The sequence below is a fragment of the Lathyrus oleraceus genome, chromosome 6 (genome assembly GCF_024323335.1).
Source record: "Lathyrus oleraceus cultivar Zhongwan6 chromosome 6, CAAS_Psat_ZW6_1.0, whole genome shotgun sequence".
NCBI lineage: Eukaryota > Viridiplantae > Streptophyta > Magnoliopsida > Fabales > Fabaceae > Lathyrus > Lathyrus oleraceus.
This window is the reverse complement of record NC_066584.1, coordinates 387,279,654-387,295,674: the sequence shown is the minus strand read 5'-3', so window position 1 is coordinate 387,295,674 and position 16,021 is coordinate 387,279,654. Positions and strand designations below refer to the sequence as shown.

Sequence of the window (16,021 nt, the reverse complement as noted above, 5' to 3'; positions counted from 1 at the left end):
TTCTCCTAAGCCTTTTGTATTTAAATGAAATAACATCTTAAGAACATTGGATACATTTATCTTGAACGTCGTCTAAAATCCTATATATAGCTAAAGCACAGGATTCTGCATCAGCTTTCAGTCAAATCAGTTATAAGAACTCACAAACAATAAATGAACTCTTAGAGAGAACTCTAGTCTGAAACTGCATATCTTGTCCAAAATAGAGCAACTACTACTAACTTAACCATAGGGAAAGACAAATTATGCAATTAGGACACAGATTTTAGCACTTAGAACCGTGAAATTCCTGATAGAGCCTTAAATTATGTTATAATCATTGCCGCTCGTCGGTTTTAACAGGAGCCTTATCCAGGTCGTCAATCTCCTTCCTGCTCTTTACCGAACTCCAACTCTTGCTATTGAAATCTAGTTTCTCCAAGTCCTCCGCAATCGCCACATAACTATAAAGCAAACTCTCCACTTTGTCTCCCTGATCCGTCTCTCTGATGTTACAGCTTTTGACACCTTCGGATTTTATCTTCTCATAGTCGGCTCTCCCCCTGTTGTTTTCAGAATGATATTTATGAATCCTTTCTGCATCTCCCAGCCCAACAAATGTGCCCAAAAACTTCACCAGAATAGTACTTTGATCTGCAGGCTTCCCTAAGCATAGTTTGATCCGTCCCCTCACAAAACCTTTGCCTGCAGGCATGAAAAGAAATAAAAATTGCCAAATATGCGTTTATCATAAGGCAACAATTGGCGAGTAAAGATTCCAAGGAATTATAAAAGATGTGTGTAGTTGGTATAAAATATTACATCTACTGTGCTAAACGTACATTATCTAAATGGGGGTATTTATGTATAAAATCAACCAGAAAACTAAGATATACTTGGTTCACTAAAGATCATAAAGTTTGAATAATTATTATTGCATAGTATATCAACATTCAAACAAAAACTCACCTCTTATAAATGCCTCAATTGTTTCAATACTTATAACTTTCCAGTTTTGAGGATTGTCATCAGACATCGAAATATTATGTATGATAACAACTGGCGGCCAAAGAATCAAATCCTCCTTTTGAGCCAAAGTTTCAGCATGGGGCAAGACCTGGGGAACCCAAGTTACTGTATCTTGAGGAACAGCAGTATCCCATCCCATCATAACACATATTGCTTGGTGAAGACCCAAGTGTTTAGCTCTCAGGCCAGTCTTATGGGACATAAAAGCATGAGTTACTAAGCTTCGAGTGTCCATGAATTCCTTTGAGGAACTGTACCATAAAGACAATAAAACATGACACAAAAACATGTTAGGAGTCTAAAAATATTACACTTAATCTTAAGACATGAAACTTACTGATGTTGTACATTATAAACTTCTCTCAAGCATAAAAATGTACAGAAGAAACTTAGAAAGATAGGAAATCACTATTTCATTATAATGTAAGTAAGAAACCCAAGAAGAAAATTTGAATGCTCTATGAAATAAAACTTGCTGGTGTCATGATAATAACTGAAGCCAGCAGAGAAAAAACTAAAGATCGTATTTAGAATTAGAATATTATAATCTCCGACATTATCTGAAAAGCCTCAAAATTGTCGTTTTATAATGCACCAATTAACATTATAGCAGCTTATATAATTAGCATTCTGGTTTGACAAAGCTTCCTTGGAGTACTTATATTAGGGACTCCGGTTCTGCCAACCATATATTCCCTCAAAAGGGTAATGAGAGAAATTATAAAGAAGCAACTCTAATTGATTTTGTAGAACTTACTAGAATAACGCTTGCCAGAGAAATAATTTAAAACCTAAATATCAACAATTACAGAATCAGACTAATCCTAATTGTTATGAATATGCAGCATATCTATACATCCAGTTCCTCCAAATAACCTAAAACCTAAAACTACTTACAGCCATACTTCTAATAGGAAATTCAATCTATATAACCAGCAATCCTAAATGTCTAGGAAATTTTAACCTACATGTATTCTCTTATCCTTACTATGCCATGGCATGTCACAGCAATCCTTTTTATGAAGACCGTAGACCATTTAAACTTTCCGGGTCCCAAGTCATTATGGTTGTAATAATTACTTACGAACATTAGCAGAAAACTATAGTTAAATGCAAGCTCTAGCAAACATTAAACCTAACTTCAAAACTATGCAACACAGTAGCAAAATTATATTTGATTTGCACCAACAGAATGTACACCACTTCTGCAAAATTTGTGACTCTTGAGCGTCACACAAATAATAATTTCTCTTTAGTGTGATCCCAATGATAATTTCCCTAAAGCATGATCCCACAAATAATATTTCACGTACTTGACTCTACCTGTAAGTTAAATACTGGGGACCTCCTGATTCAATATGTTTAGAGAAGTGCTCCATTTGATAAAAGAGCATTATAGAAAAGAAAACAAACCTTCTACCACATACAATGCAGTACAAACCACCAGCTTTTCCTTGTTTCTGATACCTTCTTTGGACAGATATGTTCAAATTCAACTTCTTGGAGTACATTAAGAAATTTTCATGTACCATTTGTAAAAACTCCTCAGAGTCCTCAGTTGGCTGAGGTTCTGCAGCCCTAACCAACTCTTCATATGATTCGTCATTACTTGTATGCTTGTTCTCATTGTATCCATGATACTTTTTCCAACCTTTAGGCTGTTTCTGATTTGCACTTCTTCTAGAAAAATGTTGAGATTTATACCAGTTTGATGAACTAGACTTTGAATGTCTTATATTTTGATTGGAATACTTCTGAAATCGAAATGGTGGTCTTTGTACACGTTCCATAGAAACTTGAGGTGATATCCTATTGTTAGAAGGAAAACCTTCTTCATTTTCCAACTCATTGTATTTATTATTATGCTTTCTGTATATCATATGCTTGGATCCAACATTATCATATGAGTACAACATATTCATATCTTCATCATCCACCCACTCTTCATTTACATGATAATCTTCATATTCATCAGGTGCGTCATCCCATTTACTTGATTTTATTGTTCTCAAATCATGCACATCTATTTCCTCATTGGCATAGTATTTTCTTTTCATATGTCTATCTGAATGGTTATGAATGCCAACATCCTGATTCATTTCCTGCACTCTGGCAGCTTGTCTGTAGGTTTCTGAATCATGCTTAGACAGAGGTGAACTCTGAAACCTTTCTTGTTGAAGCCCTTGAGCACCATCTCTTCCAAGTTCATATTCTGTTCTTAAATTTGATATTTGATGATCAGCTTCTGGTGCATCCCAATATGAAACCTCATAATCATTTGGCATTCTTTTCCCAATTTCAGTATGATTATATCCAGAACGCAAATAGGCATCTCCCTGCTTTGATGCAACTGATGTTCTTCTCATATCATGATAGTCTACATATTTTGGATTCTTTGATGTAGACTGGTCATGCTCATGCATAGCACCCCTTCTTGGATTTCCATAATAATCTTCACTCTTACCAGTTCTATCTATATCTGGGTGTGAGATATAATGTCTGGACAACTCCCTGTTATCATATTCTATTACAGCTTGCTCATAGTCCAATCGACCATGAGGATCTACCCTTCTAGGTATATCATCAGACTGATATAAATAGTCATCCTGTGCTGCTCTTGAATGTAATCTGGAATTAAAATAATCTGAATGCTCAATCCTGGTATGACTGGGACTAAGCTCACATTGATGGCACGTAATATTCCTCTCCCCAATTTCAGGACCTCTACTAGTGTCTACATGTGGCCTTCGGCCATGTCCACTAAACCCTACACCTTCAGCAAGTTTTCCGCTACCCCTAGGTTGATCATAAGTTGAGCGTGAACAGACACAGTCGCCGTGCGAGCATAGAAAATCACTCCTCATTTCCACGGAGGAATTCCCATAGCCCCTCAAGTGAGAAGAAGTGCCTGCAAAATCCTTTGCATAAGAGGGAGATTCTTTCGAATAGGAAGCATCCCTTGTATGAAACATTGTTTTACTTTTATCAGCCCCACGGTGGGGTTCTGTGATCGGTATCTTATCCACAGGTAAATGCTCTCGGTGTTGTAGCCTTTCATACGCAAATCTCTCAGTTGGCACTCTCCTTGACTGCGGATGGAAGTTCCCACCATCTTCCTCATATCGTGATTGTACACTTACACTGATATCTGGAATAGACCTATATGAACCTCCTACTTCATTTCCATTTCTCAAAAACCTCTGATCCACAGTACTCTTTCCACCACCTAACCTGCTTTCAATGAAGCCCTTCTCCCTATTGACATAAACACGCTTTGCATCCAAATTTTCATCATCAACACCACTGTAATCCATAGATTTTGAATACTCATATTTAGGTCTCAACCCTAAAGATGATGGTGAAGAACTTCTAAGGTCAACCCCATCATCAAAATGTGACCTTTTCCTCATTTGATCAACCGGAGGGGACCTGGATTGAGCCCTACCACTTCTTCGATCACTCAAATGCCAATCCGAATCCCTCCCTTCAAATCCATCACCACCCCTTTTGTTGCCATCCATATCCCCTCTCAGAGGATTCAACTTCCTCTGCTGAACCGGCAACCGACCCAAGCCATCAACGCGGTTTCTCCGAAACAAGTCTGGAGCTGAATCAAGCCGGTGGTGAGAACGCAACTTCGGAGAAAGAGACCGTGCAGCATGATCTTCTTCACGCCGCCTGAATTGCATTGTTAATTGACTAAACAAAAGTAAACCCTAAATACTTTTTTGTTTGAATTTAGGTATAAATTGGAAAAAGAAAAAAAAAAGGAAGTTATGGAAGATGAAAACCCTATCCCTAGAAAGATGTTGATAAGGGATTAAGAGAGAGATAAATCAAAAATTGAAGAAGCTATTGATGAAAGATTGTTGTCAAATTCAAACCTTTTGGGAGGAAAGATGAAGCTGCATCATGGATGGATAATCACGATGAAGAGAGTTGCTTCTCCCTCCGTGTGTGATGTGCGAGTGAAACTCAGAAAGTCAGAAGTGAATGACAGTAACTGAAAATGAAAATCACAAGGTTCTCGTCGTGAATGTGTTTAGTATACTATTATTACAAATAATTACATGAAAATGGGAGAATATGTATTAAGCCCACTTGCATAATCAATTACTTAGCAAATTAGGAGTTAGTTATGTCAAAAAAAAAAGATAATTATAATTATGTAATGGTATATCTATCGACATCTGTTTTGTTGGCATATCTATGATTAAATCTTTCCATAAAAAATTATATATTTTTATGAAATTTAGACCAAATGTGTTATGATGCATGATGATGCTACGGGTCTTGAGTAAGATGGCTTTTGCCTAGAGATGAGAATTAGGAATTGTTTTTTCTATCATACTCCATCACCACAGTAAAAAGTCTCAACTGTCCATAAGGTATTTTTTAAGTCTTTTTTCAGAGTAAATTGATTAAAAGATGAGTCGGAAGATGGACAGAGCCACATATATTAATATGGGACATGTGCCCCACTATGTTTCCAAATAAAATTTTAATACTATTATTTATATATAATTAACCAAAATAATATTTAACTAAAATCATATATTTTAAATTAATTAAAATAATATTATTGGTATTATTAAAAAAAAATTAAGTAAATATGAATATTTGTTTTGGGTTCTATTCGAAATGAATGTGACCTGAAAGTCAACATTAAATCAAAATATGTTTAAGTAAAATATTTTATAATGTAGCTCTTTCTCATGTCCATTTTTGTTTCATCTCTATGCATACCATATTTATAAAGGAGAGGTATATTTATTTATTTTTGTAATACATATGTTTTAAACTAATTATATCGATACTGATGTTGATATTTTTGTACATGAGGGTTCGTGTTTAAAATCGATAAACCACGGCAGGAAGATATTGAAGTTGGAACAACCCACTGCAAATTGGTTTATGGAAGTTATTCACTATTCTAATCTTGTTGGTTTATGTTGTGTTGTGTACATGACTATAAACCACGACATGCATGCGACATTTGCATAGAGGTGGCATTTAGAGACGTCGTTTTTCCACCTTCATATAGTTGAAATGACCATCACCCTATATGACATCTCATGCCTCCTGCATCTTCCCATTAGGGGGAAATTATTGGGCCACTAAAGGCTTGGCTGAGAGGAAGTCGTCGAGATAATTGTCACCCATTTGGAGGGTTAACCCAACTAAGGTCGCAAATAACGTAGCTGACAACAGAGGTGCTCATGCTAGATTTAATTTTTTGGAACAACTTTATAAAGAGAATTTGTAGTGGGATGAGAATGTCGAAGGTAATGATCTGCAGGTTGACTATAGTCGGACTTGGGCATTGAGGTGTTACCTATTTGTTCTTGTCCATTTTTGTGGACAAAAGTGCAACCTATGTCGATGTGGTCTACCTTAAATACTTCATCGACTTGAAGGGGATTCACAAGTACAATTAGGGAGCCGCTTGTTTGTTCTACATGTACTCAAAGTTAGGTGAGGATTGTCTTTGGAAGACAAAGCAGGTGACAGGGAATTGCACGCTACTTACGGTAAATTTACGATTACTAATATTTTCATGATTATTTTGTTACACTTGTTAATAATATTTAATTTGAACCATATTTCAAAGATGGATTGTCTCTCACTTTTCGCACATCACTGGCTGAGAAGTTGTGCCTACATACACTAAGGATTTGCCATGTGCTTCCGCTTTTGCATCGTAAAAATAGGGAATAATGCGATCGAGCCATTTTCAGGTGTATCTTGATCGTACTCTAGCATATGACATTGTATTTTCCCCATACAGGGGTCACCCTGAGATGCGTCTACTAAACATCATTTCCTTATACTTGATATGGTTAGCAAGTGGGTCAGCTCTGATGTATCCTTATCTGCCAGAGCGAGTGATGTGTCAGTTTGGCTATTTGTAGATTATTCTGAGACCCTCCCCCCCCCCCTCAAATTTCTCTCCTCGCACTGTCCTCCATAGAGATCTCGATGCAATAATTGATGATTTCAAGAGTCATTTGGTACCAGAGAAGCATCATAGAGTAATAGCTCTTGTATATTATGCATATGCAGACGACTACATGACATGGTTGTATAGGGTGTTACACCCTATCATGACACCAGACGCTCTTGGAATACCACATAGGTCAACTAATCAGGAGGTGCTTAAGGATGGGGAAGAACACATCGAGAACGTTTATATAGTTGTATGTCTCTAATACATTAAAGAGGGTACCTTAATATGGTGCTTTTGTTGCTTGTAATTATCGCTTCGTTTTAATGTACTTTCGTTTATTAAGTATCCTTCATAATTGCACATCCTCTTTGAATCAAGTTTTTGAAATGATTTCTTTTTAGCATGCATAAACCAATAGTTTTATTCGAATCTGATCATGATGCTTTTAGTCAATTGCATGAGTTAGTGGAATAAGAACCATGTGTGATCAGGGACGAAGGCAGGAATTTTGAGTAGTGGGGTCAGAAAATATATATATATATATATATATATATATTATATATATATATATATATATATATATATATATATATATATATATATATATATATATATTTAATTTAAAAAAAAAAAATTTAAAGATTAACAATGCAGAAGAAACTAATAAGTAGAAGCACTTTGTACCGAAAGAAAAAGAATGCAAAAGTGGTTTGTTTGTGCTTGAAAAGAGTAAAACAAATTAATAGAAAAAGGAAATGAAGAGTCAATTTTTTTTTATTTTATGTATTTATTTTATTTAATATATGAAACTAATAATTTATCACAAAAAAAAAGAGTGTACCAAATTATTACATTTAATGGAATGATATGTGTGAGAAATTAAATTATTCAATATTTATTAATTAAGTGGGGGCCTATTAGAGATATTTCTTCCTAATTTTTATCATATTTAATATATAAATATATTATTATTATTATTACTATTACTAAAATTATAGTAATTATGGTGGGGGCATGGGCCCACTCTTGGAGACAAATAGCTTTGTCCCTGTGTGTGATTGATTCAAGTTAGGTGGAAAGAAAAATTTGAAAACCATGGAAACTTAGATTTTGTGTACTTGATTCGAATCAAGTACATATCATGACTTGAATGAAATTGAACAAAAGAAAATCCAAAGTTTTTCAAACTCTCTGAATCGAATCAGACGTTTAACTTGATTCGAATTAGGGATCTTTATGATTCGAATCACATGTTGCACTTTATTCAAATGAGACAGATCTGGATCACCTCTAGTTCATTTGATTCAAATAAGACTTTACACTTGATTCGAATTAGACACGTTTTTCCTCATCTCTCATATGGCCCTGTTTGAATTAATTTGAATAAGATTTTCACTTGATTCGAATCATGGGCTTTCTGATTCGAATCACACAGTACACTTGATTCAAATCAGATGAGAAATGGGTCAAACTCATTTTTCCTTCTTACTTCACTTCACTTGCTCATTTAACTCAAATCATGTAATTTCTCTTGATTCGAGTCTAACTAACTTTTTCCATTCATTCGTGTTCTTAATCTAAAGCACATATAAAATCATTTTGTCATCATTTTTCAAGAATGAATCTCATAATCAATATTGTGATTTTCTATGAAATCAACACTCTCTATTTTTAAAAGTTCAAAAACTTTTGCAACAAAATTCATGCATCTTCAACCTCAAGTTAAATTTCATATCTTGATCATGAGGGATTTGTAATTGATTGAGGGAGACGACATCTTGAAACTAATCGTTATTGAAGATTTGGTTGAGATTTTCATGTAGCTTACAAGAACGAGGTTGTTGTCATTGGTGATGACAAATTCCAATGAAAATAAGGAGGTTATTCTCTCCATATTACTTGGTATTGACTATGTGGAAGGCTACGAACAAGGCGAAGTTTTTCTCAAATTTTTGAACTATTCATCGCTCCAGGAATCGGTAAGATCAAGGGGTGATTGCTACACACGAAAGGTTGAAGCATATTGATGATATTGGAATGTTTAAGAAGTGTTAATTGAGTAAAGATTACGCATAAGAGTTTGATATTGCGCTGTATACAAGTCAAGATCCAGATAGGAGATTTATTTTTTCAACATTGTTGTGGATTAGTTATTGTATGAACTCTTGCAATATTTGTCAAAGTAAAAAGGAACAATGTAGGTTCTGTAACACCCTAATCCTCGACTCGACATTTAATGAAATAGTTCGAATAAAAAACAAATATTATAGTGTCACAAAAACATAAAAACTTCAAATACTAGATAGTCATATCAGATAAGCAATAGAAATTAAACAAAGTCTGGCATAAAGTCTCAACAACAAACTTCAACCAAACAAAACAAAACATAAATGACTAAATACATCTCAATCCTCAGTGCTACATATCATAATGATTCCTCTAAGACCCAATGATAAAAGCTAAATGGGGCGTCAATGTCATCCCCTAACTCTACATTGTTGGTGTAAGCCCTAGAGGCCAATACTTTTGGTACTTGTATCGAATTATTTATTAATAATAAAAGGATTTTTCATTATTATGTTTGTTTAATAGAGCCCCTATAATAGCTAGTCCGTTTAATGTATCAAGTGTGGCTTAATCATGAGATCATGGATAAGGAGTTATCAAGTCTTAAACATAGGTATGAATATTAGGAGTAATATTTATACTGAATTGATCCTCTATAAGAATACTACATAAAATGTTATGCAAAGTGTCATAAGTTATTCTAATGGTGATAGTGGTGTATACCACCCTTCGACCTGAAACCAATACGGATCCTAGATGTAGAATCGAGTGTTTTATTGTTGATCAAATATTGTCCGTAATTGGATGACCATAAAGACAGTTGATGGGTACTCTACGAAGCATGATGAGGGACATGAGTGACCTAGATGGAATTTGCCCATCCTGCACAATAGGATAAATGTCTAAGGGCCCAATATTGAATTGGACAAGAATGACACGATCTATGCCTTGTGTTCAATATAGACATAAGGGTAAAAGGGTAATTGTACATACAAGTATTATCACAAAAAGGGATTTGTCATATAACATGACATTTTCGTGTCTTGGGTAGCAGTGATGTGTTGATAGATACTGTTTATTGTTTATAATGTTAAATATGTGATTTAATATAATTGTCAATATCGCGAAAACCTACAGGGTCACACACAAAAGGACGGATTGATGAGAGACAAAGTAAATAAGGAACACCGTAAGGTACGTTGCACTTAAGTGAATTATAGAACATCGTAAGGTACAATGCACTTAAGTAGAATACGAAATATGGTAAGGTACCACGCACTTAAGTAATTTTCGGTATATCATAAGATATGAGTTAAGTGGGTTTTTTTGCTTGCAGCCCACACAAGTGGTTCTATAAATAGAACCCTTGTGCAGAAACATTTCACTTAATGAAATTCCATTTCTCTCTCTCTCTCTCTCTCTCTCAAAGCCTTCATTCGTAGCAGCTAGCACTGAGACTGAAGGAATCTGTTCATATGAACTAAGTAGAGACGTTGTCACCATTAAACGCTCGTGATCACTCATTAGATATGCATCAAATGTTTCAATCGTCACAAGAGGTAATGGTTTCTATCACTGATCATGCCAATTCGTAAGGATCGCTAAAGGAAAAATTTCTTTTCCTTCATACAGCTACTCCTGAACCTGATTGTATGTACTCCCGAGGAGCACATACGCCACAATAATAATCAGGGGATGAGAATACATCTAACAATTATTAATGGTGAAATTCAACGAGACAGGATAGTAATAACGGATATAACAGGATTCTCAACCACACTCAAATCACAATCGAACTGATCATAATGCAAATACAATGCAATGCCACCATATCCATCTCAAATGCACGTGGTACCAAAATCATTGGGATCAGAGGTACGTTATTGATATTCTCATGTCTCTGGTTCCTCTCCGAATTGTGTTCCTCTCTGTACGTGAGACCATCATTGTCCCTCTTTGAACTAGGCCATCACTGGACCGAAGTCCTACCTATCTTTGAAATACATTAATGCATGATCATAAACAACACAAACTTCAACATCACCATCATCTCAAAATTATAACAAATCACAAGTCTCAATCATTCACAAAAGGTTCCACTCTTAAACCTATATCTCTCCATACTCGGACATCATTGTAATCCCTCTCTAGATTACTATGCTTAAAATATCATTCAAGATCATTATTGTAATCCGTCTCTGAATTACTATACTCAAAACATTGTTCAAGGTCATCACTGTAATCCCTCCCTGGATTACTATGCTCAAAATGTCATTCGAGGTCATCACTATAATCCATCTTTGGATTACTATACAAAAAATATATTTTCAATATAAATTTATTATTTATCTTAAAATGGAAAGTTATATCATTACCAATTATTTTCAACTCATCAACTGCTCAAAATAACTTAAAAAGTCTCAAAGACTCATAATTTCTCAAAAACTCATATTTTCTTTAAAACTCATATTTTCTCAAAATTCTCCAAAACTCATATTTTCTCAAAATTATCAAAAACTTGTTATTTTTAAAATGTCTAAAAAACTCACTAATAAAGTAACTCACTAATATTATTACTTGTGGCAGACTATCAATAAGGTAATAACCTTAAACACTAAGGCATACTAACACAATTCTAAAATATATCAGAGTTGCTCAAAGGCAACCCTAATATATATATATATATATATATATATATATATATATATATATATAATATATATATATATATATATATATATAATTGTCAATTGTACTCTCACAACTCTAAACAACTAAATACTACAAAATGAAAACTCTAAACTCATCCAACAACCTCAAAATCATGCTTCATACTAGTCACACATCATATTCAAACAATTATTTAAAATATCAAACGGAGTCGGAATCAAGAAAATGAATATGTTCTGGAAATCTTAGAGAGTATATTTTAATAATATGATTTTTATTTCAGTATTTAATACATCAATAAGTTTAGTTTAATCAAACAACATAGACAGGTACTCGCACCAGACATAATGTTTCGTCTGACTTCAAAATGGCATAAAAAATGTATACTTATGAGAAAATTATGAAAATTTCCAGTTGAAAATATAATTAAATCCTCTTTCTAATGCAACTTATGACATCCCAAATGGACTTATGAAACTTCAGTTATGCCTGAACCATGATGACCAACGCATGACTGAAATTGACTACGTCTTTGGTGTAAAAACCAGTGAACTACTACTGCTATAAAATCTCTAGACCCAATTTCTTTATTTAAAAATAAATATTGTCGCGTTATCTTTCTAACGCTTTAAACCGCATCTCAATCTGAGTCACGAAACTCAAGATATACCTGAAATAGGGTGGTAAATCTCTTTCTAAGTCTACCTGCGCTTTGAACAAATATTTTATTTTTTAAAAAGTTTGGATTTTTGAACTATTTCCCAAAAATCTGATATTTCAAAAAAATAACTTTTCCTAATTTTGAAGTTTCTACCAAAAAGTTATTTTTCATAAAATAGCTTTAAAAAATAAGTTCTTTAGATTTTGAAAAAATTCTAGAAAAATAGTTGACTAAAAAAAGAAAATATTTCAAATTCCAAAATCCCAAATTAGGGAATCAAGTGGCACTAACTGGGTGATTCGAATCCTCGGGGAAAGGTTCAACACAACAGTAACCAATTCAACAAAAAAAAAATTAAATTATCGTATAATCAAGTCATATCGTTATCACATCCAACAATGAGGTATAGAGCCTTGAGGAGATTTATCTCAAATTCCCCATTAGAGTCTACAATCAACTCAAAACAACAATAATCCAACATAAACAAATTCAATATGCAAGAAAACATTGTAGCTCATAATTCACAGAAAGGAAAATTATGGAAACCCATAACAATCCCTAAGGGCGCTGATGTGAGGGTAAAAAATCTTCATTATCTTGCAAGTCAAAAACCACCTAAGTGTAGATAATTCAAAAATAGTTGACTCCATATTGAACATATTTTTTATTTTTTTAAAAGTTCGGATTCAGATTTTAGCAAGTCAGAAACATCTTTCTCTTTCACATTCTGAAGAATTGGCTTCGAACCTAATTTTGTCACAACTTTTAGTATTTATATGAGCTCATTTTTCAAAATTATGGTTTTTTCCAAAATAAATCTAACTTTCTCTCTTTGTACCTTTTACTTCCCATTAATCACAAAATTGACTCTTTGTTTTGTTTAATCAATTAAATAATTATTTAAATAAAAAAATATTTAAATTAAATAAATATTCAATTAAATAAATATTTAATCACAATTTTCCACTTCCTATTATTTTATTTTCTTACTAAAAAATTAAGTAATAATTAAAATAATACTATTTATCTGCTCTTACAACTCTTAACCAAGGTAATTAGTAAATTACCAAATTACCCCTACAATCCAAAAATACCACCATCCTCATAAAATGAATAAATCACGCAACAACTAAATAAATTACTTAAATAATAAGTTGGGGCATTAAAGGTTCCAATGAGAAACTATTAAAGAATGCATATAGGAAAAGCGAGAACAAACGTTGAAACACTATAAATCATGGTGTATTCTCTCTCATTTAGTTTTTGTAGGGTTGCATGCTTAGGTAATTCAATTCTAACATAGTTTATCGTTTATTCAACTGGTAGCTGCTGTTTATTATGTAAAGTTAGGTTTTGCTAGAAATGGTGTCTAATTGAGCTGAATTGGTGATTAAATTCTGAGAAATAATTGAGATTAGAATTCATTGATATTGAATTGTTGTATAAACACACTTTGTGAAATATATAACTGAATCAATTGAATACCTTGGTGTATCATCATAAAATGATCAACTGATATTTGTATATTGATTAAACACACTTATTTAAGTGAAGATGATCAATTTAGGAAGGAGACAAGGGGAGAAAAAGGCACAAAATCATCTACAAAAGAGAGAATATATGAGAGAACCCCATTGTCTTTTTTCTACAACCAGTCTCACTAAATCGGCGATTCCAGATTTGTTAACCTGTGTCTACCTTTTGACCATTTTGATCTTAAAAACAAAGTCTGGCCTAGGAGATATTTGTTTTGCATTAAAGTTGCATATTTGGGTAATTTTTCAGCTTAATTCCTATTTTTAAGCTAGTTTTCTTTATGATTTTGAAGTTATTAGCATTAGTTTGTGAATCACTTTAAGACTCTCTTGTACGCTTATTTGATAATAGTGGAGTTATTTCTTTATTCTAGATGACTTGTGGTTCTTACTCTCATATTGAGCGGTTTTCCATATTAAAATATTGGTGTTCTCTTATGCCTTTATTTGTTTGATTTGTTGTCATACATTTGTTGTTGATTCTAAAGGTTCTTACAAGTTTGGAGAACTTTATATTTGATGCATATTGGTTTATTATTGTGTTAATTTCTCATCAGAGTCGCATTAGAGCTCTTGGTTAGGGGCTATTTCACTTGTTTGAGTAATGGATTCAAATATAAATATGAAAATGGTATTGTTGAGTGATTCAATTACCATTTATAGAAGGGAAAAATAAAAGACTTACTATTTTTGAAGAAATATTTATCGGTTTTTAGTTCTACAAAGTTGAATTTATGTATGATGAAGAATGGAAGTTTGAACATCTACATATATATGGTTTTATTTTGAAATATATGGAAGATCATGTTTATAATCATATTGATATTGAAACACATCAAAACTTTGTGGGAGAAGATAGAGTCCTTGTATGCCTCTAAATCAGAGAATAATAAATTATTTTTGTTGAATAGCTTCATAAGTTTGAAGTATAAGGAGTGAACTTCTATTTCAGATCACTTGAGTTAATTTCAAGGGCTCGTTGATCAAATGTCCAGAATGATTATTAAATTTGATGATGAACTTTTGAGGCTTTTTTTATTGTTATATTTACCAGAGTATTGGGAGACGTTTTGGGTCTCTATCACAAGTTTTACTCCTAGAGGTGTTATTTATTTAGAAACAACTAAGGGTGTTATTATTAATAAGGAGATGAGAAGGACGACACAAGGTTCTTTATCTTAATTCAAGGTATTTATCACCGAAAATAGGGGGAGAAGTAATAAAAGAGAACCAAAGGGTGGTAGAGAGAATAGTAGAAGGAATTCCAAGTCGCGTTACAAGAATCTGAAGTATCATTATTATCACAAAATAGGACACGTATATAAGTATTGTTATTAGTGGAAAAGAGATAACAAAGACAAAAAGGGCAAGTCTAAACAAAAAGACCATAGAGATCATGATGACGATCGTGTTACTATGCTACTAGTGATAAACTTGTTATTCTTTGTGATCATGAGTCTGTTAATCTTGTATCAGACGAGAGCATGTGGATAGTTGAAAATGATGCTACATTTCATGTTACACCAAGGATGGAGTTCCTCAAATCTTATACTTCTTGCGACTTTAGAGTGTTAAAGATGGGTAATGGTGGTGCATCTAAGGTAATTTGTGTTGGTTATGTTTTCTTGTAAACCAACATGAGAATGAAATTGTTGCTTAAATGTGTTAAACATGCTCCAAATGTAATTTGATCTTTGTGCATATGCTTCATGATTGTGGTTATGACAAACACTTGGGTTCTAGAAAGTGGAAACTCAACAAAGGTAACTTATTTGTGTCTAGAGGGGAGAAGCTTTCTAAACAGTATTAGACAAAAAAAATGGTTTCTAGGGACAATGTGAATGCTATTGACATGGAAGCATCTTTATGGCACTGAAGACTTAGTTATATTAGTGAAAAAGGGCTTAATGTTTTGGCCAAAAAGGATGTTCTTCAAGGATTAAAGAATGAAAATTTGGATAAGTGTTCTCATTTCATGGCTGGTAAATAAACTAGAGTGTCTTTCAAGATGCATCCTCCCTTAAGGAATTAAAAGTTGTTTTGATTGGTACATTCTGATGTTTGTGGTCCATTAAAGGTAAAATCCTTTAGTTGTGCACTTTATTTTGTTACCTTTATTAATTACTGTTCCAA

General features: G+C 33.3%; 1 protein-coding gene across 2 annotated transcripts; it reads right to left on the bottom strand.

Annotated features, from left to right (window-relative positions):
• Positions 1-5,123, bottom strand: LOC127097518 (uncharacterized). 2 transcript variants are annotated; one of them, XM_051036019.1, is made up of 4 exons: positions 4,893-5,122; positions 2,422-4,686; positions 949-1,259; positions 1-684 (listed from the first exon to the last, which is right to left on the bottom strand). In XM_051036019.1, the coding sequence occupies exons 2-4, from the start codon at positions 4,527-4,529 to the stop codon at positions 317-319; spliced, it is 2,787 nt and encodes a 928-aa protein (XP_050891976.1). In that variant the 5' UTR covers positions 4,530-4,686; positions 4,893-5,122; the 3' UTR covers positions 1-316. The 2 variants fall into 2 exon arrangements, with proteins under 2 accessions (XP_050891976.1, XP_050891975.1); XM_051036018.1 differs by having other exon boundaries at positions 2,422-5,123.
• Positions 5,124-16,021: the final 10,898 nt, after the last annotated feature.

Coding starts and splice junctions, on each gene's coding strand:
- LOC127097518 (XM_051036018.1), bottom strand. CDS start 4,697: ATGCAATTCAGGCGGCGTGAAGAAGATCATGCTGCACGGTCTCTTTCT. Junction 1,260..2,421: donor TGCATTGTATGTGGTAGAAG/GTTTGTTTTCTT, acceptor TTTATGGTACAG/TTCCTCAAAGGAATTCATGG. Junction 685..948: donor AATTGAGGCATTTATAAGAG/GTGAGTTTTTGT, acceptor TCATGCCTGCAG/GCAAAGGTTTTGTGAGGGGA.